The sequence below is a fragment of the Lolium rigidum genome, chromosome 5, assembly GCF_022539505.1.
Source record: "Lolium rigidum isolate FL_2022 chromosome 5, APGP_CSIRO_Lrig_0.1, whole genome shotgun sequence".
NCBI lineage: Eukaryota > Viridiplantae > Streptophyta > Magnoliopsida > Poales > Poaceae > Lolium > Lolium rigidum.
Genome location: NC_061512.1, coordinates 238,321,853 through 238,349,339, shown reverse-complemented (window position 1 = coordinate 238,349,339; position 27,487 = coordinate 238,321,853). Strand labels below are relative to the sequence as shown.

The 27,487-nt window shown below is 43.4% G+C and overlaps 5 protein-coding genes across 6 annotated transcripts; 1 reads left to right on the top strand and 4 right to left on the bottom strand.

Annotated features, from left to right (window-relative positions):
• Positions 1 to 355: 355 nt before the first annotated feature.
• On the top strand, positions 356 to 4,961 carry LOC124653283 (phytyl ester synthase 1, chloroplastic-like). The gene is made up of 14 exons (XM_047192353.1): positions 356 to 701; positions 1,550 to 1,601; positions 1,675 to 1,730; positions 1,878 to 2,036; positions 2,138 to 2,242; positions 2,337 to 2,422; positions 2,513 to 2,634; positions 2,866 to 2,974; positions 3,154 to 3,284; positions 3,363 to 3,732; positions 3,822 to 3,935; positions 4,068 to 4,153; positions 4,253 to 4,362; positions 4,514 to 4,961. Exons 1-14 carry the CDS (start codon positions 356 to 358, stop codon positions 4,702 to 4,704), a joined length of 2,037 nt encoding a protein of 678 aa, XP_047048309.1. The 3' UTR covers positions 4,705 to 4,961.
• Positions 4,962 to 5,145: 184 nt separating this feature from the next.
• Positions 5,146 to 10,666, bottom strand: LOC124652197. 2 transcript variants are annotated; one of them, XM_047191214.1, is made up of 8 exons: positions 10,508 to 10,666; positions 9,525 to 9,918; positions 8,390 to 9,494; positions 8,034 to 8,288; positions 7,386 to 7,466; positions 6,186 to 6,327; positions 5,670 to 6,106; positions 5,146 to 5,332 (listed from the first exon to the last, which is right to left on the bottom strand). In XM_047191214.1, exons 2-8 carry the CDS (start codon positions 9,584 to 9,586, stop codon positions 5,276 to 5,278), a joined length of 2,139 nt encoding a protein of 712 aa, XP_047047170.1. In that variant the 5' UTR covers positions 9,587 to 9,918; positions 10,508 to 10,666; the 3' UTR covers positions 5,146 to 5,275. The 2 variants fall into 2 exon arrangements, with proteins under 2 accessions (XP_047047170.1, XP_047047169.1); XM_047191213.1 differs by having other exon boundaries at positions 8,390 to 9,918; positions 10,508 to 10,665.
• Positions 10,667 to 13,240: 2,574 nt separating this feature from the next.
• LOC124657400 (mitochondrial import inner membrane translocase subunit TIM8) lies at positions 13,241 to 15,622 on the bottom strand. Its single transcript, XM_047195956.1, has 2 exons — positions 15,519 to 15,622; positions 13,241 to 13,687 (listed from the first exon to the last, which is right to left on the bottom strand). Exons 1-2 carry the CDS (start codon positions 15,552 to 15,554, stop codon positions 13,499 to 13,501), a joined length of 225 nt encoding a protein of 74 aa, XP_047051912.1. The 5' UTR covers positions 15,555 to 15,622; the 3' UTR covers positions 13,241 to 13,498.
• A 1,604-nt stretch (positions 15,623 to 17,226) lies between these two features.
• LOC124658311 (horcolin-like) lies at positions 17,227 to 18,622 on the bottom strand. The gene is made up of 3 exons (XM_047196674.1): positions 17,901 to 18,622; positions 17,630 to 17,827; positions 17,227 to 17,469 (listed from the first exon to the last, which is right to left on the bottom strand). The coding sequence occupies exons 1-3, from the start codon at positions 17,901 to 17,903 to the stop codon at positions 17,230 to 17,232; spliced, it is 441 nt and encodes a 146-aa protein (XP_047052630.1). The 5' UTR covers positions 17,904 to 18,622; the 3' UTR covers positions 17,227 to 17,229.
• A 1,451-nt stretch (positions 18,623 to 20,073) lies between these two features.
• On the bottom strand, positions 20,074 to 25,782 carry LOC124652001 (uncharacterized protein At2g33490-like). The gene is made up of 10 exons (XM_047191021.1): positions 25,660 to 25,782; positions 24,330 to 24,402; positions 23,864 to 23,938; positions 23,279 to 23,340; positions 23,127 to 23,195; positions 22,488 to 22,516; positions 22,200 to 22,410; positions 21,878 to 22,114; positions 20,709 to 21,726; positions 20,074 to 20,397 (listed from the first exon to the last, which is right to left on the bottom strand). The coding sequence occupies exons 1-9, from the start codon at positions 25,780 to 25,782 to the stop codon at positions 20,710 to 20,712; spliced, it is 1,896 nt and encodes a 631-aa protein (XP_047046977.1). The 3' UTR covers positions 20,074 to 20,397; position 20,709.
• Positions 25,783 to 27,487: the final 1,705 nt, after the last annotated feature.

The window sequence follows — 27,487 nt, the reverse complement described above, 5'->3', positions numbered from 1 at the left end:
ACCCCATTCGTTTTTTTTTTTTTTTTTTGCGCCAAATCTGATCGAGGAACCCGAAACTTACTGTCCATGACATCTGCCTAATTTTTCTGAAGTTTAGGCCGTTTCCATCCGGGACGAAGATGCCAATTTTTTTCTAGAAACCCGTGGTAGACTGGTAGCCTAGAAATTTGAGACAGCTTGAAGCTTCAGTTAGAAATCACGGCGACACGTGGGCCTATAAATGGTCAGACTTGGAACGCAACTGGGCGGCCTTCCGAAGACACGTCTCCCTCTACCTCAAAGTCCAAACACACGACGACACACAAAGCGCAGCAAGCTTCACGACAAGCACAGTGATCAAGAGCTGAGCGCGCTTATGGCCGCCGCCGCCGCAGCGGCCACGCCGTCGGCCGTCGCGCCACCGCGCCCGCGTCTCCTCGCACTCCGGGCGCAGCCGTGCGCCCAACGCTGGAGAGCGCTGCCGTCGCGGTGGGTGGCGTCCGCCTCCTCCTCCTCCAGTGGCAGAGCGCGGGCCGCGGCCTCATCGCCGGTTGACGCCAAGGTGGTGTCTGGAAGGAGATCAGGTGTGAGGGAGTACATGGAGGCAGCGCGGGACATGGTGCAGCGACCGGACGGCGGGCCGCCGAGGTGGTTCTCGCCGCTCGAGTGCGGCGGCGCCGGCGGCCGCGTCCCCGGCGCGCCCACGCTGCTCTACTTGCCAGGTACTATAGGCGCATTTCTCTTTTCCACCGCTTGCGTTGAAAAGCACTCCCAGCCATGATTTTCTCTATCGCCATGGGCGCTGTTTGAATATTCCAGTGCTTCTCAATACTGACAAAGCATGAACTTGAATATTCCCAAGTGGTGGTGTGGTACACACTGTTCTATAGTACAGTTTACAGAGTGCGCATGGCATGGACTTGTGATGAAAAAAATACCAGAAAGATCTAGCCATATGATGGAAAAATTACCAGAAAGATCTAGCCATATATTATTTAAGCACATCACGAACAGTGCACCAGCACTGACACAAGAGAAAAAAATCGAATACCGGTACTAGTACTTTTGAAACAATGGATATCTAAGGTTAGGTGGCTTGCAGCCTACAATCTTGACCTGCTTGGCCACTTTCAGATCCTGCAGAGTGCAGAAGCCATAAGCAACACAGGCAAGAAAAAGAAAAACATTTTGAAAATCTCACACGGCATGGACCATGTGCTGCTAAATTTTGTTTGTCACTATTATTAGCATGAGAAAACTAGGCTTTCTTCGACAGTTGGTGGCCACTTGAAGTGGCAGCAGGATCAGATGGACAGCGACCTCTGTACTGCCTTGCCTGTTCCATGCAGCTATCGGATTGTCCAATTTCTGGGTTCAGTTGTAGAGCTACTGGATCTTTTTTTTGCTAGATTAGACGTGTTCTAGAAATATACCAACTGCAATACTGCATTATGGCTGGATGATTGGAGCTCTGGAACAGTCTCTCATTGTTTGAACTGAATCACTTTGCTTTCTGCCACTTGAAAGAGAATTAAGAGTACTAACAGTCTTTAGTATTTTGGACCTGCAGGAATCGATGGAGTTGGCTTAGGGTTAATCCGGCACCATGAGAGATTGGCAAAGTAAGAGCAGTCAGATGGAATGCAGGATTGTGTTTTATTGGCTGGAGCTAACTATTATTGCCATGTTACGCAGGATGTTCGATATGTGGTGCTTGCATATACCCGTCGAAGACCGTATGACCTTCGAAAGTAAGCGTCTCTCATGAGGATTTTCAGAACTGAAGTAAACCAAAAGCCATGTTTCATTCTCTAATAAAATGTCCATCTTTCAATGCCTATTTGCTTGCTTTGAGGACCTGGTTGATAAAAGCTCTGAAACTTCACGGATGAATGCAGGACTCGTTGAGTATGTAGAGCGGACAGTGAGGTCAGAGAGGTCAAGAGCACCGGACAGACCAGTCTATCTTGTTGGAGATTCTGTCGGAGCATGTATTGCTCTTGCCGTGGCGGCGCGGAACCAAGACATTGATTTGGTACTGATCCTAGTCAACCCAGGTCTTGCTTCCGTTGTCCATGGTTTCTGTATATATTGCTCTGTTCTTTCACTTGACGGTAGGTTCTCACTGACCAGTCTCCATTCACTTCGGTATTTACAGGGACATCTTTCCACAACTCACAGCTGCAGACTCTCTCAGCATTCTTGGATTTGGTCCCTGATCCCTTCCATCTCAGCACTCCACAGTTCCTAAATTTCCTTGCAGGTTTAGCACCATCTCCATGAGGAAAATTTCTGACTTGCTAAATGAACAGCAAACTTGATGTGCATTTACTGATCACAGTTCAACATTCGTTCAGGCAACTTGATGAAGATGCGACCAACATCTGATGGATCCGGTCAGGCATTATCAGAGATCACCACCGGTTTGTTGCCTTCTCTTATGGTGAGCTGCAAAACATTGGGGAAATTGCTGCTGAATCTTTTCTCTGTATGCTCCAACCTTCACAATGCTCTTATACTCTTCTTTCTGTAGTATTTGGCTGATATTCTGCCGAAGGAATCCATTGTTTGGAAGATGAAAATGTTAAGAACAGCGTCATCATATGTCAACTCCCGCTTACATGCGATCAAAGCCCAGACTCTGGTGCTTGCCAGGTATGATCTGCAATAGCCACAATGACAAAATATAGCTGGGATCTGAGATGTCAAGTGACCGAGAGTAACATAGTAGTGCTCACTCTCACTGTTATGTTTTCCAAAGGTTAAGAAGCACATAGTCTCCAAATGATCTCCATGGACTCTATATGCTACATTCCAATAATTTTATTTCTGAACATATTTTACTCATTTAGACAGGATCTGAAGTTGGTATTCTTTTTTCCTCAGTGGAAATGATGAATTGTTAGCAAGCCGCGAAGAGGCTGAAAGGCTAAAAGGTACACTACAGAACTGCAGAATCCGTCACTTCAGGGATAATGGCCACAAAATCTTGTTGGTAAGACAGATAAATATTCCTCATTGACAAAAGATTGAGAAACATCGGGTGTTATTAGCTATGCACTCATATTCTTGGCTTGCACTTGAGCACCACTTCTTACATGGACGAAGTACTGTTTGCAATAACTGTAGTTTTCAAGCATTTATAATAGATAACTCTCCATAAATATCTGGTAGGAAGATGAATTTGATCTAGCGACAACCATTAAAGGCGCTGGATACTACCGTCGCACCAGGCAGACGGACTTTGTTTCAGATTATTTACCACCAACTCCTGATGAGCTCGAAAAGGCGATTGATCGTGACAGGTACCATTTCTCTAAAACTGGAGTCCGATGAGTTGTTACATAATAGCTTAACTGCCACTGAATTTTCTGAAACTTCAGGGTCCTGACTTATGCCACTGATCCGGTGATGCTGTCGACACGGCCTGATGGGAAGATAGTGAGGGGACTGGCTGGGCTGCCTAGGGAGGGCCCTGTCTTGCTGGTTGGGTACCATATGCTCATGGGGTTTGAGCTTGGACCCCTGGTCACAGGAGTGCTGAGGAGCACTGGAATCCACATTCGCGGCTTAGCACATCCATTCATGTTCAGCAAGATTTCAGAACAGCTCATGCCAGATTCTTCAGCCCACGATCTCCACCGAATCATGGGCGCGGTGCCCGTCACACCGGTGAATTTTTACAAGCTCCTTTCGGAGAAGCAATTCGTCTTGCTGTACCCAGGAGGCGCACGTGAAGCTCTTCATAGGAAGGTAAGAATTTGATAGAGTGAGCAATATAATTAATCTAGGAACGCATAAAAACATCAACTGTTTTTGGAAGATGATGTAATTGTTTACAGGGAGAGGAATACAAGCTGTTTTGGCCAGAGCAATCTGAATTTGTGAGGATGGCATCAAGGTTTGGAGCAACAATAATTCCATTTGGAGCAGTTGGAGAAGATGATATATGTGATGTAAGAGTTACCTTTAAAAAGTTATCTTACTTTGATATCCTCGTTGGCTAATCTAATGTATAGAATCAGTGTTGTTGTACATTGTTGGAATCCATATGTCAGTGATAACTATGAATCAATTTAATACCTCAGATGTTGTTAGACTACAACGATCTTCTGAAGATCCCATTTTATGACGTCCTTGACAAGAGGCTAAATGAAGATGGTCTAAAGCTAAGGTATGTTTCGATTTTATTCTACAAGCAAAGTTGTATTTACGTCTTCCAAATAACTTTGCCCATAAAAATTCAACGATCTTGCTTTACCTTGTTTTGAAGGACTGATTCAACGGGAGAGATTAAAAATCAAGGTATGCATCCTGTAGTGCTTACGCCAAAAGTACCAGGGAGGTTTTACTTCGTCTTTGGAAAGCCTATTGAAACAAGAGGTACAGCCCTAAAGAATTGCGCTAGTGTCTTTTAGATGTGCTCATGACAAGTCAAAATACACTCTTGAACTTCTTTGATAATCAAAGAATCCGACCTGACGTATGATTATAATATCTTCTTGTTTTTCAATCGGTTTACTTGACTGCATAGGGAGGGAGAAGGAGCTAAAAGACAAAGAGAAGGCACAGCACCTCTATTTGCATGTCAAATCTGAAGTGGAGAGCTGCCTCAAATATCTGAAGGAGAAGAGAGAGGAGGACCCCTACAGGAGTATAGTACACAGGCTTCTCTACCAAGCAACACATGGTTCTGATGCAGAAATACCCACATTTGAACCCTGAGATGATCACTCCAGAATACATTAGTTAGGATCCAGACCAATTGTTTACATTGTTCTTGTTAATATTTTATATACATAGTTATTTATTATTTTACCTCCAAAGAGTTGCATTTTTCAAATTAGAAAGGTCGATAAATATTAAATTCAGTTTAGAACTGTAATTTCTATATCTCAATTACATTAGCCGGCCTACTAATCTAGGCAGGGGCTGTCATTCCAAATGATGTATGAGAGAAATACCAGAAACTTTTCTCCTCACCAAATGTTCTGTTAATATCTACCACTATATTGTGGTCAAGGTCAACAAAGAGAAGAACAGTGGCTGTGCCTACGCAGCATTAGAATGGTAATTTGCTGCATATACAAAAGCACATATTCTGACAAACATTGTGTTCAAAATGTTCTAAGATTAAAACGTTACATCGCAGACAAAAAAATAAAATTGGACAAAATGAGATATTATATTGCACTTAGTTCTGTACATGTGGGGAAATAGTAATAAACACAAGAGACTAACTGAAAAGTTAGTGAGGGCAGGAATATGTACATATTTCATGTTAGGTGTGCCCATATCAGTTGCTTATGTCGAAGTACTTGGGGTCAGCAGGGAAATCATGCTCGACCCGCAGCTGCAATAAGACAAAATTTTCAGGTAGGGATATAGGTTTAAAACACACAAATCAAAGCAATACATGGAAAAATATGATAAGCGACGGCACACTCTTAATAACATCATAGAGTAAATTTATGTTAATAATTATATTTGACCAAATTGATGTGAGGTCTCAAAAGAGCACAACAAGACCTTGTAAATAAGCATCCTAATCAGCAATTTCGGGAAATCTAGAGTACACTATCCATGCTATAGGTGAAATTACTCAGTTTCACTGGTGCAAAAGAAACAAAAAGGAGGTTGCGTTAAAAGAAACAGCTACACAACCTAGAATAATCTCAGTTGCTACATACCTCGCCTTCATCTGAATCTGAGTGCCTTTGAGGGAAGACAACTCTAATATCATTGTAGAGATAAAATCGTCTCTCTTCGTCGATTGTGGTACTCCGATTGAGTGGTTCTGATGACAGGCCAGGTTTGCTCCGCTGCATCGATCTTGATGATTTCTTGGAGGGGCACAGAAAGCGCAGGTGCAAAGCATAGCGAAGAACGCCTCCAGCAGAACAATTATTCACCTTGGAAGGACTGCAGCAAGACTTCTTTTCACCTGAGCGAAGTGTGTCTACTTGACAGCAGCAACCATTAGCATTTGTGCTATTTTCTGACTTCTCAGTAGGACTGGATTGATTTGATTCACTATTGTCACAGTCCATTGAGCAACATATTTTGTTTGTGTAACCTTCCTTTTCTGATTCATCAGTCGAGTAGCAGTTCTGCCCCTGTTCACAGCCTGCAAAAATTAAAATAATTCGTCAGCAACTTCAACTCGACAACTTGGCTTTAGCTATCAATGGTATTGGCTACATTACATTCAGAAAATAGAGTGCCGCATTCTCTAAGTTCACTTCCATATCGGACTGACTCGACCTTTGTGTGACTTGCATCACTTCCTTCTTTCATTGAACTAGAAGGAGGAACAGATGACATAGTGACCTTTTGCCGCACGAAAGTCTGTCCCATTTTAAAATAACATAAATAAGACGAACTCGAGAAAAGAAGTTAAGGAATAAGAAAAGAAGTTAAAGAATAAGATGATAATCATGGCACACTTTATTATTCAAAACAAATAAAGCATGTTTAATCATGGCACACTTTATTATTCAAAACAAATAAAGCATGTTTGACACGTGTTCGAGATAAAAGGTGAATAACCACGAGCCCTTCTAAACAGGCAAACACCATTCCTGCACCGGGAAATAACTCTAACATTGCTTCTTTTGACATGCGTCAAGCCCAGTGCATCAATATATTGCAGGTATTCAACTTACTGGGCATTCATTGAAATGGCAACGTTTTCATTTACAGCCAGAAAATCAGTATACTGGCCTAGTCAGCCTAGTCACAACAACGACAACCAGCATTGCTAATTACTCGATGCTTAAAATTACAGAAGACCTTAAACACAAACTATCACAAATAATGAAAAACGAATCTGGGATAATTCTACCCTTACAATGCTACAATCATCTCTAGGAAGACTACCAATATGAAATGCCCAACCTTTTGCTTGTTCTATTCTCTAACAAAAAGTAGTAGTTTATGAATGGCATGCAACCACATTTAAGATCTACTCGGCATTCCATGTTTGAACATAACAGCTACGAAACAGTTACATATATGCCATCATAATAACTCAACAAAATCAACAATTATGCCATCGCAGCAACCCAACAAAATTGAGGATTGCAATAGAGTATGCCAGCAACAATAAAAAGAATTCCATATACTTCCAAGTTCCAGTATAACAGCTACGAAACAGTTACAGACATAAGATTTGCATCCCAATACTCAATAAAATTGACAAATATACCACAGGAGCTGAAAATAATTAAGAACCACAATAGTCAGGTCAATAAAATACATATTGTGCTGCTATGCCATATTAAAATAAGAAAACCCAAGCCATATGACGATAAGGAAAGTCTGCAATTATCCTCGGTATTTAAGTCTAGAAGACAATGAAATAGTCAAGAATTATTGGCCATCCAACAATTCCCAACTTCGCATACCTTGGTTCCAGCAGGCATACCACTCAAATCATAGTTGCAGAAAAAGGTGTGCAACGGTGTCTTCTCTGGGTTGCTGACCACCTGTCAACGGCAACAGAGTGCTTCTTGTGAAACAGTTGCATCAAAAATATGACAGTTAAACAGAACTTTTAAGAGAAGAGTCAATAAAAGAACAATATGAGTGGTGGAAAGCAATATGTCTGCCTCACAATTAGCATCTAATATTGATATGCAAACTAAAATCAAGTGCAGCAAACTTTAAATGTAATTATACATTTATAAAATGGCAGAATATAGTAAAACAATACTTGCGTACCCATTATAATAAATTGATAAAAAAGTTCAAATTTGTTTTACATAGTTATGTATATTACAAGCACAAGTATGAACCCATGTCCCACCTATTGTATATACTGATATCATGCATCATTATTAGCTTATTATAACTTCCGGGCATCACTCAGAGGCAAGGGATCCACTTTTATGTCGGCTAGAAACTACTATACTAGAAAGGGCAGGCAGCGCAGAGAAAGTTGATCAGATGCCCAATGCAAGGAGTTACATACTAGTGCACCTATTTATTCAGAAACTATCCAGCAAAATACACAACAAACTGAATTCTATTTAATAAAGCCAACAATTTAGTACCAGTTGTATGCGCCCTTTAACTGGGATGTGTAAGCGACTTTTCGCTGATCGTGAATCATTACTATTGGAGCTTCTCTTGAGTTTTGGGCTTTTGCTATTGCTGTTAGTAGGTAACCTCCCAGCAAGATTAATCGATGAGTAGTACAGTAGAGAGCTATCCTCATCAATGCTTGTTACTGCAAATGGAAGCTTCTGAGATGGGGGAGAGAAGTTGCCGCCAGTCACATTCAGGACAGCCAGAAAACCATCAATATTCTACATGTACGGAGAAAATGGAATAAATACCCAAACAATGTGGATAGTATCCAAGTAGAATATTCAGTTAGGAGAAATGTAGTAAAAGACACATTGCGGACCTGTGTATCTTTTCCACACGAATATCGACCAGATAAAAGGGACTCCTCGAAGGAGCCAACCAGTGACCTTCTTACAGGAAAGAGGCTTAAACCCCGAAGACATCCAACGCTTGGAGATACAGGGGCAGATTCTGAGGCCCAGTTCTGGAATCTTCCACCTGAACACCTCTTGGGGAACACCGCATCAAAGTTAACATGTAAGATAGTCGTTTTTCCTGCTTCTCTAACCCTAATCCTATCACTGTGTTCTTCACCTATCGATCTTTCTGTTTCCTTCAAACCCAGAAAATCATTTTCAATTTCTCTCACTAGATTCTTGTGAGCTCCTGAATTCTTCACTCTCTGCATCCATTTTGGGCCAAGAGGAGACAAAGTGAGTGGAGGGGAATGTGCCATTTTTGCTAGTGGTACAGCAACCTTTTCAAGATTCATAATTCTTTCAGCCTCTAGGTGATCTGAATAACAATACAACTCCCTGCCCTCAACTAAAGGACCATCGGTGAATACCTTACTGCTAAGCTTATCAACAACCTGTCCTTTGCTCCAATTGGAACATCTTAAGGCTGGCCAAGTAGGTGACTCACAAGAATCAAGAGCTGCAGTATGGGCTTTTTTAGAATCTTGAAATCCAGAAGCACAAAGTCGCCTAACACAATCAGAATGCTGTATTTTGGTGTCAGCAGAACCAATATTTAGCGCATCACCATGGAACCGTCCAGGAAGCACATTAGTTAAAGGCGATAACACCCTTTTCCTTGCCTGAGGCACATGCTGTTCAGTGGATGAATGAAAAGTATCAATGACTAAAGATGAATTCATTTTGTCCGCTACCATCATATCAGAATCTCTGGTGGAACCAGCAAAACCTGATTCAAATCCAATAACCCTCACTGCAGGCATCTGAACAGAAGGTCCCAGTTTAGGGCATGATCTTGAACCTGGATCCCTTGAGTCAGGTTTTAGGCATTGGAAGCCTGCAGGCCCATTCACACCAAAGCCATTCAAAGAATCTAATGCGGCTTTTCTCTTGAGATCACTGATGGAAGGGTATTGAAATGCCCTGCTACTTGAGCCTCCTGTAGGAAGCTTGCCCAAATCACCAGTGGCACTACCACCAAAACAAGGAGGACTAACTACACAAGTACTCAGCCTAGGAGGTTCCTCCTCCTTGACAGCAGGAACTTGAGGCAAACCCATCCCGATGTCGGTTCAACAAAAGGAAAAAATGAGAAACTTGATCTTGCTTCCAAAATCTGCTTACTCGGATCTTCCGATGACCCCCCTTAAGCTATTACTATCTATCTCCAACACCGTAGCACTTTTCCTAAAACAATTAACTCGACTAAGCGCAAAGGTTTCAGCTGCATTGAGGTTTCTGATCCGAATCCATCAGCAGCCAAGATGCCATCGTCCCACCACCAATCATGCTCCTGTAGTTGCTGGAACAATTGGCGATGAAGCACAGTTTGGAGCCTGAACAAGCAACAAGGAACCTAGGATGAACCATACCCAGAGTTCAGACCGCAGTCCTGCAGAAACAAACGCACATTGTTGCATGAGTTTCATGGTCATTTTCCTCTACAGAAATAGGACGACATTATCGACTTACAAAGCTTCTACACATTAGAAACAACAACAGTGAACTACCAATTGTGTAGTACATGATGCAATGCAGCAAAATCAGCAGACACAAGACCGTCCATTGCACATCAACGGTGTCAAATTTAGAACAGCTCCGGCAGAAAAAAGATAATCTGGAAGTAAAAAAAATCTTTCGGCAACAGAGGGGAACAAAGGGCATCTAGATGGCCTCAGATCGAGATGAGAACGATCTGAGAGCGATGACAGGACGGCATCGATGATCGGAACAGAAGAACTAGAACCACATCAGCGCATCCAAGATCCCCACCATCTGGACAAGAATCCCGTAATACAAGAGGAAATCTAGAGCGATAGCGCCATCAGCCCAAGAACCAACTAAAAGAAACGGAGCGGAAAGCATCGATCGGGGAGATTTTTTCGGGAAGAGCGAAATCGGATTGGGTTTTCTGCAGATTCGACTGCTCCGATCGGACCATTGGAGATTTTACGAAATAATTGCATATCAAGGTGAATTACCGAGAGAAGGATCGTGCCATTTATTCGAGAGATTTTTCCCTTTCCCCCTTGTTCGCTGCCGGCTTCTCTCGCGTGGTTCTTCTCCTAACCTCCGCTCCGTGATGTGCTTGCTTGGGCAATGGCAATGGCATTGGGTTCTTCTCTCCCATCTCTTCCGTGGCTTATATAGATTCCCCACGGCCTGAGGATTTTCTCTCCCCGGCCCATTCTTTTCATGGGCATATTTTTATATTCAACCCAAATATTTTCAGCAATGTAACTCGACATCTCAAAAAAAAAAAACAATTTAACTCGGAAAAAAGTAGCTATTTTTTTGCGGGAGAAAAATGCTACCAAAGTAGCTAGGAATAATAGTATGTGTATCGAATTACATGATAAATTTTGCTAAGTAGTATCTTAAAGCAATTGATTTGCTTCATGATTTGTGTTTCATGTGGCAACGAGGCTGCGGGGCGATTTATTGGGTTCGGAGATAACGGTCGATGCGATTTACACGAAATGGGTATTGAAGAATGTGATGTAGAAGGGAGAGAGGGATGAGAGGGAACATGGTGGCGGGTAATCACAACGGGGAAATGTAAGAAGGCCATGAAGGAAGCTCGCCACAAGGGATTGAACAAATATTCGTTACAACAAAAATAGATGCATACAAACCCCAATCCAAGCAGTGTATATAGCCATTTGATGACTCGGTGACCCTTTCTTCGTGATGTCATATGTGACGGCCAAGGCAGCACACGAACAAGTCGTGGCGGTGCCCGTAGCAGCATGGGTGGTAGTGGTGATAATGTGGGAGGATATGGGGCATGGAATCGTTGTGGCGACATCCAATTACTTAGTATTTAAGAAATTTCTGAGTTTTGCAATGTATGATTTAAGATTCCCCCAAAACCAAAGCAAATAATCGCCAAGTTATGAGAGACCATGTTGGATAAAAAAGGGAGATGGCGAGAGTTATGTGCGGAGGGCATTGCATAAAAAGTTATGTACCCACCAGGACGAACTATTCGGCCAAAATTCTTCCGTTAGCATTAACGAGGTCTATATATCTAGTTTTCTTGATTCGGCGTTGTTATTATTTAGAAAAGATGAAAACCACAAAGTGTTAAAACATATACAATGGATCGTCTCTTAAGTTATCTCTAGCAGTTGTTGTTTTTATACTTTGGGTTGTTTAAATTAAGCAGAGAAACATGTGGGTAGGAGATATAATGGCAGAAATATCTTATCTTATATTTTACCAAAAGCTTATATTTTAGCTAATAGAAGCCAAATATTATTTTTTTTGAATTTTAGAAGCCAAATATCTTTGTTCTATTTCTCTCTCTAACTCAACAATTATCCAGGAAATTAAAGACATAGTTCATGGTAGTAGACTTATATCTATTGTAAAAGTGGACCGAGTTCATAATAGGGCAAACCACTGCCTTGCGAATTATGCAAGAGCAGAGGCCATAACTAATGTGTGGTGTGGTACAGGGCCTGAGGTTTTGTCTCAGGTACTGGAGCATGACCTTCTTGTAAGCCATGGGATTTAATATAACCGCTTTTACCTTGGGAGTGGTGTTTTAGAACATGGGTGCATATGCTCCCTATATTTTGAAATGCATCTTACTTACATTTTAAATTTCAAAAAAATTGGAACAAAAACTTCATACGTACATCTTCACGTGCTACGCGCTCACAAAGTCGTTTCATAAAAAATCGACTTATCATGTGACGTATGTAAAAAAGATAAACTTCAGTGTTCAAAATAATGCTTTTCACAAGATAAAGTTTCTCCTTTTTACATAGACCACAAAAAATATTGGTTTTTCGTGAAACTTGGCGAATGCACATACATTATGGAGATGTACATGTAGAATTTTTTATCCAAATTTTTTGACATTTCAAAATATGTTTTTTTGGTAGAGGGATCATACGCACCCGGGAGCCGAATTGAATTTCCGCTTTTACCTGCAAAAAAAAAATATGACTATTGTGCATGCTCTAATTATGTTCTCATGAACAACCGCTAAAGGAGGATAGTTGGCTGGTTAGCACGGAGTCGGGTGTTCACCACGCGGCCATGAGTATACGAAAGCGTACGATGGCGGTGCAGAGAACGCGTAAAGACATGAAATGTGCGCAGCCACCGACCAGACCCGGCACGTGACAGCAAAGGCGTTGCGCGCGTGCCTTGTTGCGTTCGCTCCAAATTAACCCATTCCACGGAAATTCCAAGATACAAAGAGAGAAAGTCTTTCCCACAAGAGAAGAAAGTCAACATACGTACGAACCTTGATATATACATTCTGTAATAACACTATAGTACTACTCTCCAACGAGATCGTCGAGAAGACCATTTCCTTCTCTTCTCCACCGCTCCACGGTTCTACTACTACTACTTGTTCGTGTCTTAAACACACATCATTCAGGAATTGTATACTCAAGTCTACGACGTACGTGTAACCTTGGCTACTGGTTTTCATGCATCATCAGATATTAAACAGCAGCCCTAATTGGCTATATAACCAACTTGGATCTCAGCACCAACGTTTCGTGAGAGACACTACTGCATCTGGTCCAACCTCCCTCCTCTTCATGATTGAGGCATGAGATAAAGGTGCTTACTCGTCGACTTTACAAAGGTAGCTGTGGATATTTGTTTGCCTGTCACAGACAGAATTGACTGCCTCTATGTGTATACAAATGTTGGATCCAGATGCCAGATGATAAAGCGTGTCGATCTACTGCAGAACAAGACAGCCAGCACATGAATTCAACAGAAGAAGTACTATATCTCAGCCTTAAAAACAGACTGAACTTTATCTTCCGGGAAGCAGCATCAAGAGCTAAAGTCAGGGTCCAAGCAAATGCACACCAGATTCAAATGATGCCATTCACACTCCAAAGTCTAGGGCCTGCCGAACCTACACATCTTTCCGAAATACACCGACAGATGCCCAAAGAAACACTGTCTGAAGAGTAGCTACATGGAGCGACGCAGGCTCACTGCGACCCGCCCAGCTTCCTGGCGATCAGCTGAGACATATCAAGAAACCTCAGCGCGCAGTTGGTAATGCAGGTGGTCTCGCCGGAGCTGAACTTGCTCCCGGGAGCGCCGGTTATGCACTTGTCCCAGCACTCGCTTGTTAGCTTGCTGACTATCTCGTTCACCATCATCCTCTCCTTCTCTTGCTGCACAGATTTCAGAAACCAGGGTAAGAGGATTGGAACATGGATGTAAAAACAAGTTTTAAGTCTTTACAGTTTTCTATTAGCTCGTGCATCTGACATCAAAAAGCATTGATAGTAATCACACTGCTTTTTTTTCATCCAAACTAACAAAACAATCACTTGCACACATTTTTTTATTTATGAAATGCACAGACCATCATCACAAATTTGATGGGACTTTTATGTTTGTGTGTGTGGAATTAGAAAGGGTGTCAGAATAGCTTTTACAGTATACCATCAGCAGAAATTTGATGGGACTCAATAAGCCATTAAGCCCCAGCCAAACATGAAAAGAGGAATAAAGCATATAGAAGATTTAAGTGGCATCATAACATCTGCAACATATATCTAGCCTAATTGTGAAGGCACAAACACCAGCAAGCCTTACAGGCCACCGCACTATTATTCAACGATATCTCAACTAGAGCACACAAATGCCCATCGGCAGCTGAGTCTCATAGCTAACAGAGTATTTACATAGATATTCTTGTGGATGGAAAAGAAAACCTGATACGAAGGATATGCTCATTTTGCAAAGAAAGAACATCTCACTGCATAGGGGCTAAAATACTTTTCAAGGATGTGTGAATGTACTCTTTTTCTCCAAATGGGAACCTGCGCTCTCTTCAGTTAAGTATCATGTTTTTGGTACAAGTTAACTCATGTTTCATATGATATTTTTTTAATATCAATGTTTAAGTTGACAATTTCTCTTGGGAACTTTATGTGCCTATCTGGGCTATTTTTAATAGGTTGAAACCCAGGAGCATCGGCATAACAGATATGTTTTCAGCAACCCATAAAACACTTGTAGTGAACAAATCCTTATTGGCAGGCTCAAGATTTGTATTTCATTCAGAAATGAAATCAAAGAGAATTAAATAGATGACACTGCATTTTGCAAAGATCCAAAAAGGGAACATTACAGGCTAACTATGATTTGGGCCAAGGCCAGCAAGTTAGCTACTGACTTTATTTAGTAGAATTAATGGGAGAAGCTATCGCTCAGTGGCCTGCATCAGCATCCAGGCACTGCTCTCGGTCAACCAACCGCACGTTCAGTGACTTGAAATAAAATTCACTACTACCCAAACCAGGAACAATATCCAGTAAGTTGATTGCAAACCATACCATGCAGCCACATAAAACAGTTCAACACTCCAAAATCCACCCTCTGATATCCAGAACACCAACATAAACGCACAGTACCAGGAGGACTTTCTGAGAAGAGCAAGCAACACCCATCAACTGGAGCAGCTCCAAGAGAAGACGCTAGGCAAACTAGAGCTAACAGCAGGAATTAAACGGGCAGCAGCAGCAACCACAGACTAGTACAGTACAATACCATAAGAAACAAAATCTAAATTAGTGAAGTTAATTGGGGAATCGAGTGCACATCAGTACCCAGACACTGCTCCAGCTGAACCAGTTAGAGGTTTTTAGTCTTGTAAATAGAATTCACTAGTACCCAAACCGCAAAAACAACATCCACTCGGTTGTGATTTGCGAACCTTACCATGCCGCTGCATAACTCAACCAATCCCCTCAAACACCTCGGAAACAGCTTACTACAAGCATCAATCAATCGTAATGATCTACGGCTCCACGAGCATCCAATCCACGGACTAGTACAGCACTGCGGCGAAACCCACTTGCTAAGAATCAGAATCTACCGCCGCAAACGAGACCGCATCGGCAAGCAATCGATCGACGGCGGCGCGCGCCTGCGGCGTACGGGCCGCGGAAAACGAACACGACGGTCTGGGGAGATGACAAGCCGGGGGGTTCTCACCTCGAGGAGCCGCTGGAGGTCGGGCGAGGAGTCCATGGCTGCCGCTGGTCCCTCGGGGGAGGTGGGGGGCGGTGCGGCGAGGGAGGGTCGCTAAAACCCTAGCTTCGATTTGGGGAGAAAAACAGGGGACGGCGATACCGGAGAGAGATAGAGAGGCAGAGAGGGTTTATGCGGTGCGGCGGCCGTTCCATGGGTCTGGGCTTGGGTCTGGAACTGGGCCGTTTCGGCCTTATTCTACCAGGCCCAACACGGCCCATATTTGCAGGCTGTACTTTGAAGCCGATTTATCCTGTCAGAAGTCCTAGGCTTCTCTCCTAGGCTGCTAGCCAGTTCTTGGAGGAGAGGATGTTGAGAAAGAAGAGCTTCTGGGGTGAGTTGACCTAGGATAAAATAGATCCATGGCGAGCGCCGCGGCATGGCATTCAAGTACGAAATATGCAGCGGCAATCGGCATTACGCCTTGCGTGCGTGTAGGAGGAAGCGCCGCCAGCTTGAAATCTGATGAATATCTGTGAGCGTCGTTGAACCAAGACTTGGGGTGTGTTTGGTTTGTGACCAAGATGGCAAGATTGCCCACCAAAATTTTGTGTAGCCAATATTTTGGTTGAGCTATTCCTTGCCCACAAGTTGGCCAATATTGGCTAAAAAATTGAACTAGAGTTGGTAGTGGAGCATTGGCAAGTTAAAAAGTTAGCAACTATCCAAACAACAACCAATCTTTTGGTCATGACCAAAAAATTGGTAGGGTATGGTTTGGTAGCAATCAAAACACACCCTTGGTCCGCCTGATCGGTTGGCGTGTGTAAGGCTGGACACGAGCCAACTCGGTCCAGGCACGGTGTGAGCCGCGATTCAGCTCGCTCCTTTTTTGGCTCACCTCGGTATGGCTTGTTCTGATGTCGAGCTGAGAAAACAGACTTGGCCCGAGCTGACCACAAACTCGGTGCAGCTTGCGAGCCTAGTGGGGGAAGGTCACTGCCATGTGGGTCCTGCGGTGGGAGCAGCAGGACGAGCATGGTGGAGGCTCCATCTTCATGACCCTCATCGTCGGTAAGACGGAGATCGGGGCGGCGTTGCACCTCCTCGGCCGCAAGGAGGCAAGGAACAAAAAGATTTTGCTAAATCCATGGCCTCATGGAACGAGACGGTCAGTTCAAGAGCATAGAGGCCCCGCGCAAGACATGGGGAGTCCGGGAGTGGGATAGGAGGCAGCGACCACGTCATGTAGCGTCGCGATGGCGATATCATGGGGCGGTGGTGCATGGGGGCGTTGGGCGGCATGCGGTCGTGTAATATTGAACTTTTTCTCCATAGTTCACATATAGTTCTCTCCAAAACATAGTTCATACATAGTTAAGGGTATAGTTATATTTAAATATTATTGCGCCATGATCTAACAGTTATTTAGATGACCAATTGGATCATTTCCTTTATTCATATTCTTGCTTTACCACACGATGGCCTTATCCAACCAGCCAAATGACATGCACCACGATCCACACACTTGACGTGCCATCCCACGACTTGGATAGTGGTGCCATACACTAGTACGTTACCAGGACTCACACACCAGTGCCATGCAAAGCACTTTACGAAAGTGAAAGTAGTAAAATAAAGTGCAAGAAACACATGAAACATACAACAGGATTATTTATTGGCGTGTACGACACCTGCTCCTTCCTTCCTCTTCGTCCGGTGAGTAGAGAAATGTTCATGGATGTATGTATACCCCAATCGCGTCTAGCAAGTCGCCAGAGCGTCCGAAGAAGCCGACAACCTTACCCCCATTCAGCACCGGGATGTGGAAAGGAGTCCCGTTAGGTGTACCGTATGTTACGGGATATTGGTCATTGAAGGTGGCAATTTTAAGGGACGTCACGATGGTGTTGTCATAAGCTGTGCCAAAGGTCCCCGAGATTTCCGTGACATAGTCGGTAGGGTCGATAGTAATCTGCACCATCAAGTTCATGTGGTAAGAGGTACGTAGGTATCTAAGGATCTGTATAGTAACCCTACTACCGCAGCCGTTGGGCAATAGTGGGTGAAATAATAGAATAGCACTAGTAGATAGAGAAACTAATAAAGGGAAAAAAGAAAACGATTTCACGCACCGTGTTTTCGTTGTTGAGAGTGCGACCCCACGGGCCCTCGGTGTACTGGACGTAATCGCTGCCCACGTAGGTGAAGGAGATCCCGTCGATTCCTTCTCCACTATGGATGGTCACGCTAACCAGCCGGCGGGGCATTGCCTGGACATTTCTCTCATCGCCGCCGGCTCCGCCCCATGGCCCTATCTTCGCAGGCTTGCTCTGAAATAGTTAAGAGGCAGTCGTCAATTTACTGGAACATTTTAACTGAAAAAAACAAAGGACTAGTACGTACCATTTTGGCTCCGGCTCTATCTAACTCACGCAAACCAGCAGCCTATGGTACAATGGGAGTATATATGGGTGTAGAAGAAGCTTTGTTTGCAGATGGATGGCTTCCTTGAGCAATCGAGAACCTCCTATATATGGAGAGCCAATATGAGGTGAAACGCACATGCTAGATCCTAGTAGTGCACCATGGATGCGACTCGCTAGCTTTCTAAGCACACAGGTGTAGCGATCCATGGGCCGATTTTAGTGCGTTCGGCGGAAAGTGGTGGCAAATCCATGGTCACATGGGCCGTTGTAAACTATTGCAGCGCCCAGCGTTGAAGACGAACGTGCTGTTTGGTGGCAGACTTACAAACTTTTAAGAGAGGCCACATATGAAGAATTGGATCGGGTGAGAAAGTTAATACTCCTATAGGAAGACCATTGGTTACCAAGCAGTCAAACACGGAAGGTGATCTTGCGTCGTGGACACTGCATCTTGCGAACTGTCAATGAGCTGATCAATCCATATACGGGTCTGTAGGATGAAGACCTGATCCGAGCTAATTTGCTTCAAAGTGATGCGGAGCAGATCCATCGATCCCCTTGAGCTCACAGTTAGATGAAGATTTAGTTGCATGACATTGCACAAAATTTATTTTTTCTATGATCGGCTTACCATGTTGAATGGAATCTTCAATTTGGGTCGAGAATTCTTAGGACAGATAGACAAGGAGCGGTGAAAATAAACCAGGTATTCGGATGTTAAATTTTCCGTAGATATATTTTCATATAAAAAACGTATTCATCGGAGGTCGTATGCAACAAGAAAAGCCATTTTACCAATACATAGTGCCATTTTATTAAAAAAAGTTAAAATTCATGTTTGTTAATTTCTTTTGCAACTAGATGACATAACATAGGCATTTGCAAGGAATTTATTTTTTAAATTTTTTTATCAATTTTTTTTATTTTTTGAAAACTAGAAAGGCGATCCATGGGGGAAGAGGGTGGGTGGGGGCTGGGGGTGGACAACAAATGGTGCACCATGGCAGTGGTTGCTGCCCATAGCCAAACCCATGCCCAGACTTACTAGTGCCGTACCATGGGTATGGTGCGCCACTGCTATCTCAGATAGGAATGGCGCACCATGCCCATGGTGCGCCATCAGATAGGAGTGGTGCACCATGCCCATGGTGCGTCACTACTAAACCTATGGGTGGGGGTTATCAGGAAAAAATAGCAATGGCACATGGTTCCTATGGCGTGGCCACTAGTATCCTCCAGGTGCACCGCTGGTAGTGATCTTACGGCTATGCCTTTTCTAGTAGTGGAACAATGGCGATGCTACGTGTCGTTCTCCCTCCTCGGGTATCATTTTTGAGTTGTTGTTGGTCAAAGGGGTCAAGAAGGTGGAGCGGCGTGTTTTCTACCGCTTAGACAACATAGAGTCCGGCGGCATGGTGCAGCTGGATCTCGGTGACTTATGGCACTGTCTAACATCATGGTGGCGTCGACGATAGGACTGACGAAAACGGTACGAAACTTTACCCTAAATAATGCTCGACGGTTCGATGATGGTGACGGCTTCTACAACGTTTGCATGACGTGCTCGCTAAGAGTCTAGTAGACCGGATGAGTACTCCCATTTCACCATGAGGGTGCCTCGGCGATGTCCTCAGTTACTAGTTGGTGGGGAGATTTCGTGTTTCTAGGGCACAAGGCCCTACTGGCTTAATCTTCACCCATCGTCAAGTTTGTAGGTGTTGCATTGTAGCTTCGGGTTTTTGATGTACATTCTTTGTCAATATTTTGTTGAATAAATTAATAAAGAAGATTGTATGTATCTTTCCGACGCAGAGGCCTCCACGCCAAGAGGCTTTCCCTTCAAAATAGAATAAATGCAAAATTTGAAGGAGGCAAGAGCCCCCAGTGCTGCTTCATTTTGCCGGATTTGGGTTGCAGCCTTTAATTTCTGTTCTAGAATAAAAAATGTAGGAGGATGCGGGGGCTCCCACCTCCCAGTATATTGATGTTCAAGAAAAGGATAAAACTGCACTAGAACCCCAAGTTCGTAAAATAAGGTTAGGACCTGTGTAATAATTCCGTAGGATATATTTCCCTATCACATGAGGCTTCTTTAGTTCTTCGAACAATCCTACAACACAAATACCATCAGCATTAACTAAAAAAAATAGTGAACTCAAATACCGTCAGCATGAAGTTCCTCATATTTCTCTCAATAAGTCCTTTACCGTGAGAACAGAGGAACGCATGGACGCACACCTAAGCGCCAAACAAATAGATTGGTCGGAGCGAAAAATGGAGATTTTATTCCACAACTCTGTTATTTGCACTACTACATTCTCAACCATAGGGTGACACGAATCACCAGCTACTTTGCAATATGGGCCGGCTTCACATACTAGTATGTACAATATTCTTCCATGAATAGGCACTGGCCAAGCCTCTCAGATAAGCATCTTCGTATATAATAAAATTCCACATTCTCACCAAATACCCTGCAGAGAAAAGGTTACAGGGGTAAGGTTAGCCGGCATTGTTATGATGCGGTGTTATGTAAAACAAGGCACTCAAAATCAGTTTGTAAAGCCGAAATGTTATGACTCGAAAGTAACCATAGGGGGCAATGCAAAACTGCATACTCATTACGGCATTATTGACATCCCTATCCCCTTCGCATGTGGCAGTCAACTTCGTAACTATTTCAGAGTAGCTATGTTTTCCATGTTTTAATAACAACAATAATTTGCTAGGTTACTAATACCAAGTTCAAAAACATGCCGTAGAACTACACATAATGAAAACTCACCCTATGTTCTCTTAACTGACTCGGCAGCTGCTGACAAAGGCTGACGGTCGTCCAAGACCGTTTGAGCTGAAGGAAGAGAAGATAGGCTCATTCTGGCGGCCCCTTTATCGTGATGATCTTCTGTACCTTTACCGTCTGAAATACCTGTTCTTATGCCTCTAGAGGGTATAGAAAAACTACGGGCTATAGGCCCAGGTGGTGTTGGTAGAGGCGATGCAGTTTGTGGAGCACTTGGTGGTGTTTGTCTAACCCTAAAATTAAAATGATCCTGCCCTGAGTGGCCTCTAGGTGCCAAAGGGGCAGAATTTGGTACCAATGGGGCAGAGTGAGCGACTAGACTAGGAAATGCTGTATTTCTTGATGCGCTTGTAGGCGGTCGAGGTAGCTCATGAAGCTCCTTAATTCTGGGGGAGGATAAGGGTGGTGGCGAGGAACTAGGGGACACTCTCACGTGAACTGTTGGCTGGTGTGCAGAGCTGTGCCTTGGCGCTGCGGCCATAACATCAATATTCTCCGTTGACCTTGGCCGGAGAGGAATTGGACCAGAAAAGGACCCCCTCTTTGTTTTTTTGTTGTCGGAAGAAATCTTCAGCTCATGATAGCCTGGTAGAGCCAGATCACTCGCTGGGAGCATTGTCCTTATTTCTGCATTATTGATATTGCTTTCCTTCAGCACTGACTGTGCATTAGATAACCTGGCAGGACTTGGTAGCTTATTGTCTCTTAAATCTCCCACTTTTATACTTGGGTTGAGTGGGGATGAATGGAATGCACCTTTGCTCCCAACAGGAGATCCACTCGTAGGATTTCCTGCAACTATCTGAGGACTGGCTTGAACATCATTTGGAGTAGGCAAAACGTAAGTATTTAATTTCCTCGTTGCAGAACGCCGCAACTCCTTTACTCTTTCTGCTGTCTCAAGCTTTTTCTCAGGAAAAAGTGGAGCTGACTGACTTACAAGTCTTTGTCTTTCACTAGCAAAAGAGGAATAGTCTCCTTTACTTCTATCAAAAAATTCCTGTGAAAATAAGAAAATCAGATGACGAACTCATAAGATAGTGAAGACAGAAGAAACAGTCAATGTAAACAAACTAGATTATTCTGGGGCAGGACAAAGAAGATAAATTGAATGAGAATTTCAGGACAGACTGGAATTTTACAGCATATACCTCTGTAGGACTCCTAGAAGCATGACCGGCTTCTGCAGCCTCCTTATTTTCTCCATAGTCAAAAGACAGCTCTCCATCATGACTGTCATTGTAATCGTCATCATTTTCATCTTCAACAGAGTAATCTTCCTCCTCAAGTGCACTGAACTGATGATCAATGTGCTGTTGCTCAGCAGCAAGCCTAACGTGTGGCTCTACAGCCTCAAGAGACTTGACGCCCTTTCTGAACAAATTTAGCTGGTCGACACAATATATCAACAATTTCAGAAAGTAAGTTTCTGCAGCATGAAAAAACAAAAAAAAGGAGGAATATTATGCACACCTGCGCAGCATGGTGCCGAGCAGCTTGTGTGAAAAGACTTCGGAATTGTCCTTGCTTCAATGACTTTAACCGGAATAGAAAAAGAGTTGCTTCCTCTTGATAATCTTCCTGAGCTTGTTTCAATTGTTGCTCGGATGCACTATTATCACCTTTTGAATTCCTAGATCTCCCCTTCTCTTTCTGCGCATTTAGCATGTATTCGAACAAATCTCTGGAAGGAATATTAAAAACTTAAGAACCATGTCATCGTGGTAAGGTCGTAAGCCAAAATTTGTACAAACATCACACCTTTTTTCATCACACTGGCGCTTCATTTCCTGCAATGAATTTTTTTTTCCGCTAGTTAAGTGCTTTCCCTCAATGAATAAACATGGTTGTCTAACAGGTTCAAACTAGAAATACTAAATATCTTTAAACGAGCACCTACTAGAACAAATACTAAATTTCATTGGAACATAAAAAAGCTTAAGCCATCAACCTGCCTAGGACAAAACAACAAACTGGGCTCAAACCAGAAACTTGACAACGCATGTGCAACACCATATGATATTCAATGATATCACACTCACATGATGACTTCATAACACATATTGGGTATCAAGTTATGAAATTTCCTATTTTGTGTACCAATCTCCCTTTGTGACTTCATAACACATAGTAAAGGCAGCATATGATATGCAATCACTCTGTGGTGAGTTCATTGGAAAGAAGAATTCAAGTGTGTTAATAGTAGGCTTTTATCTGTTAATAGTAGAATGATTTTGAACTTGAAATTTAAGTCCATGACTATAATATGAAGTCGATATGAGCCCATTGGTACAAACAAATCAATCTGTTATGACCACACGAATATATTTTTTAGGTCAAGGACCATATAAAAAAAGGGCATGAACATAGAAGAGATGCACATATTGCTTAACACCATACCTCTACAGTTTGAAGCTCATTAAGAAGAGACTGTGATGGAGTGGTAATGGTATTAAGAACATGAACACGCTGAGGAGAAGATGATGAAGCAAATCAGCGGTAGAAGATCACAGTAAATCTGTAGCTTCAATAATAAGCAATTAGAAACTTACATAACTATCTACAAGTTTCCGAAGTTCAAACTGCGACTTCCCGAGCAACAGCAAAACCTTATCTGGGGGGATGTTGTTAAATGTAAGCATCAAGTAGCAAAGTATGCAACAATCAGAAGTTATATGTCACATTCAATAACACTACCAGGAAACGTTAGCCTTCTTTGCTCACCCTTTTCTTTGTTTTTATTCATGTGGCGGTAACTACTTTCTTGCAAAAGGGAGCAAGCAAGAAGGTACTTACAACTGCCTAGTGTAAATAGTCTGCATAACTAGTAGGGGTGTTCAATCATGGGTAAGAGTCAGCCTGGCCAAAACCAGCTGAAAGATGCTAGTTCATTTTGTTTCTCAGCATGTGATGTCGGCTTTAGTGATAGTACAAAAATTGTATAGGACGGTTTCACTTGCGAAGCAAAACCTTTTTTCAACAGCCCTAATTACTACACATTCTCATCTTCCATTAAGAACTTAACTAATGTGGCTACAATGCTACCATGGTAGCTGATTATAATAATGTATTAGCATTACCGCCAGGAACAAAAACAAACAAGCTCAGAGCAAAAAAAGAATACACAATATGATTACCATTAATTCCTTCTTTATTTGGTGTGACTCTCTTCACTAAACAAGTTCCCATTTCTTGCAGTGCTTCACAGAATTCTGCACACATACACCAGCTAATTATTGGCATCCAGTGCAGACTCAAGATACCGAGAATTGTAGCTGATACAACACTATAACCAAACAGTCATGTACATGATAAATGTTACAAATGCAAATAAACTGAGGTCACAAATGTCAGAACAACCTAGAAAGATAGTGGTAAATTGATAACCATAAAATTTCTTCACAGGTGTGATCCTATTCAACCAAAAATAGATAACATTCAAGTGAAGATTATTTCCATCCAATCGACAAAGGACAGCTAACCCTGGTTACTCAAAAGGAAATGATCAACAAAACATTTGCACCAAGCACTGCATAAATAAAGTGAAATGAATGTACCATAACTAATCTCTAGAAGCAAAATATTTTCAGACAAGAAACATACCATATGAACTGTTTGCTATTGCTGCCGCAACAGAAAGCAGGTTATCATAACAATTCCTCATATCCGCCATATCCTGTCAAAGTAAAATAGAAGTTTCAAACAAAATTTTCAAAACGCAGGCACATGAGCTCTTATTGACACAATGAGAAATTAAGAGTTTCTGAACAGAAGCATCTTGTTTTTGACTATTTAGACTAGGTTGCACTGCTGTAAACATCAACTCATTGTTTCGCATACACCGTCACTGTTTTCATTACTCGGGATAGCCCTCACTCAGCAGTTTCATTTCGAATCATTAAACAATTCTCAACAAGCTGACACTTGGGAATGGGGAAGTCTTGCCAAATCCAATGAGATTCTATAACCGAATGGGTCAAAATGCCAAACTGTCACCCTAGTTCACTAAAAAGGCATCTAACTTAATCATGAGGCTTGTTGGCTACCAGGCTCAATCATCCAACGTTCTCAGATTTAAAGTTAATTTTTCACTCAGAGTGATACTGCATGCAACCGCAGCGTGATCACAGAGAAAGCAACAGTTTGCTGCAACAAAAAAAAAAACCATGAACACATCACTCCTCCGGAGGAACCACTAAACTCAGCTGACACTTTGGAATGGGGGAAGTCTTGTCATATCCAACAATTAGATTCAGCAGTAAAAAAAAATGGAGTAACACGGCACCCTAATTTACTACTACTACAAGGCATCTAACTTAATCATGAGGATTGGTGGCGGGCAGGCTAAAACAGCTAGGCTTGTCGGATTCCAAGTCTTGTTCTCACGCAAGAGTGATACTTCACTCAACAACCAGAACCGCCCCGACCCCCTATGCTTTCACAAGTACATGCATACACGGCTGGCTGTTAATCATCCCTTATTTGTGACAGAAAATTAGTTGGTTTAGCATTGTGTTGGCTGGCCCCTGCTAAAGTTGTTCGACTAGTTCGGCCCCCCTTCATCTTAAACTTGTGGCTCCGCCCGCTCCTGAATGTGAGCACACGTTGATCTAGAATCCCCCGGAAACCAACCAATTCGCGCTAGGAGACAGCATGAGGGTCTTGGGTTGAAGCTAGGACGGTCCCCTGAACCCGTTTGTGCTGAAATGGGGCGCAGATCCGCAGGAACGCCTGCATCCCATCGAACTCCGTGTACGACATGGCAGACCATGCCCACGCCAGCTCCGACGAACGCATCGAATTCGCCATGGCTACCCCCAGCCGCTCCTACATCGCAACTGACAGGATCTGCCTCCGCGCGCGCGCTCGCCCGCTCGCGCAGCGTAATCGACGCGGCAGCAACGGGATGAAGGAAGGGAGGGACAAGAGGCACCTGCGCTGCGGCGAGGAGCTCGTCGGCCGCCTTGGCGGCGGTGGAGTGGTCGCGGTGGCGGTCCGCCCGCTGCTCGTGGCGCTGCAGCGCGAACCCGCGCAGCTTCCGCAGCGACGACTTCATCCCGAGCCCGCCCGCCGCGAGATCAGGCGCCGGTGGCCGGACGGACCGAAGCGCCCCAGACCAGATCGCGGCAGCCCGAGCCGGATTCGCGGTGAGGGACGGGGGGAAACCCTAGCTGCAGGCTCTAGCCCCCGCGCCGCGCACCACTACCACTGAGACTCGGGCGAACGGGGGAGAGTGGAGAAATGGGGAATTGTTTGTTTTTTCCGCGAGCCGAAGCGCGAGCGGTTCCTTTCCGATTATTTTTCTGCTACTAGTAGTCTAGTACTAGTACTAGCATAGTATTTTTCTTGGCCAACTGTTCTGGTGTCGTACTACTAGTATAGTCCGCTTTCTTTTTTTTTTCTTTCTTGGTGGGTACGGTTGCTTTTACGCTTTCGATTTCGTGGCCCCGGTCTCTGCCTGGTCAAAGGCCGCCATCACACACCCCGTCGCTCTCTCGCCCTCTAGCTAGGTTTTGTTTTAGGTCATCTTCAATGGGGTGATGTATTTTGGATATAATTTATGTTTGTTTGTGTTAGACATGGATACAAAAAATAATCACATGTCCACATGTGTCTGCTCTTCAGCGGTAGATGTGTATTTTTTGACCACAAGGATCCTGTCATGTTTTAATTAAGGAGGAAAGAAAAAAAAATTCCTTTTGTGTGGTCACCATTGACCAGTACATGTATCTGTCCTGCATTAAAGGAGAAGAGAGAGGACCGACCAGACCAAAACGCATTCCTACCGTATATTTGGACTAAATTTGCGTTAGAACGAACGCTGCTGGGACGCGTTTTTTATTCGCGTAGACGCAAACCAAGATGCCGTTAGGTTCGGATCGGTACTACCACTTTCCTGCTTGTCTAATTGGACCATCCGTTTCCCATTGTTTAGTTAGCTGTTGCTTGATGCTGCGTGCGGTCTTTGGTCCGGTCAAACCTAGCGTTTTCGGAAAGCATGCAGACATAGTAGGAGTGCTATAGAAGAAGGAAGAAAATAGGATTTGCATGGTCTGAGTCTTGTGTGTGAGTCACTCGAGCGACCTTTTTGTCTAGGCAGGGATTCTCTGGACGCAACGCCCCTTTTCGCCTTATTTTTCAAGGGTTGAATGTAGATATTTTTTTAAAAAAAATAATACTAGCAGCAGCAGCAGCTTGTATATTAGAACGTGCTCCTCTTATTCTGGTCTATGCAAGATAGAGGCGTCATATCATATGACGATTATTAATACTAAGGCTATGCTCACGGGCACCGGTCCGTGCTCAATTATGACAGGTATCTTTGACTGGATCATGCGTGTTAGCAAGGTTGTCACTGTCGTTGCACCGTCTATGTAGGTGAGGACACCTCGTCTCTATGGCCATGGAGGATTGTTATGTCAGAGATAGCTACCAAAAATGTAGACGGCGACTGGACAGTTCCTTCATTTTTGGAAACTCATGAAGTGGCATGACGGACGTATTCTACACTGTCCTGCCCTTCCCTGCTACTACATGGTATAAACACTCCTTCCTGGAGACGATATCCATGTCCACGAGGCCACATGGGCAGCAAAAAGGTTTCAGACCAACACGAGCCGTGGCTGTGACGAGACCTAGCCAAATAACAACTAGGCACATGCACCCTGCCTAAACTTTTCCACTAAGTCATGATTAGAACATGTGGATCGATCCAAACACTCATCAGCCAACGCAAGCCGCATAATTCACAACAAGAAAGT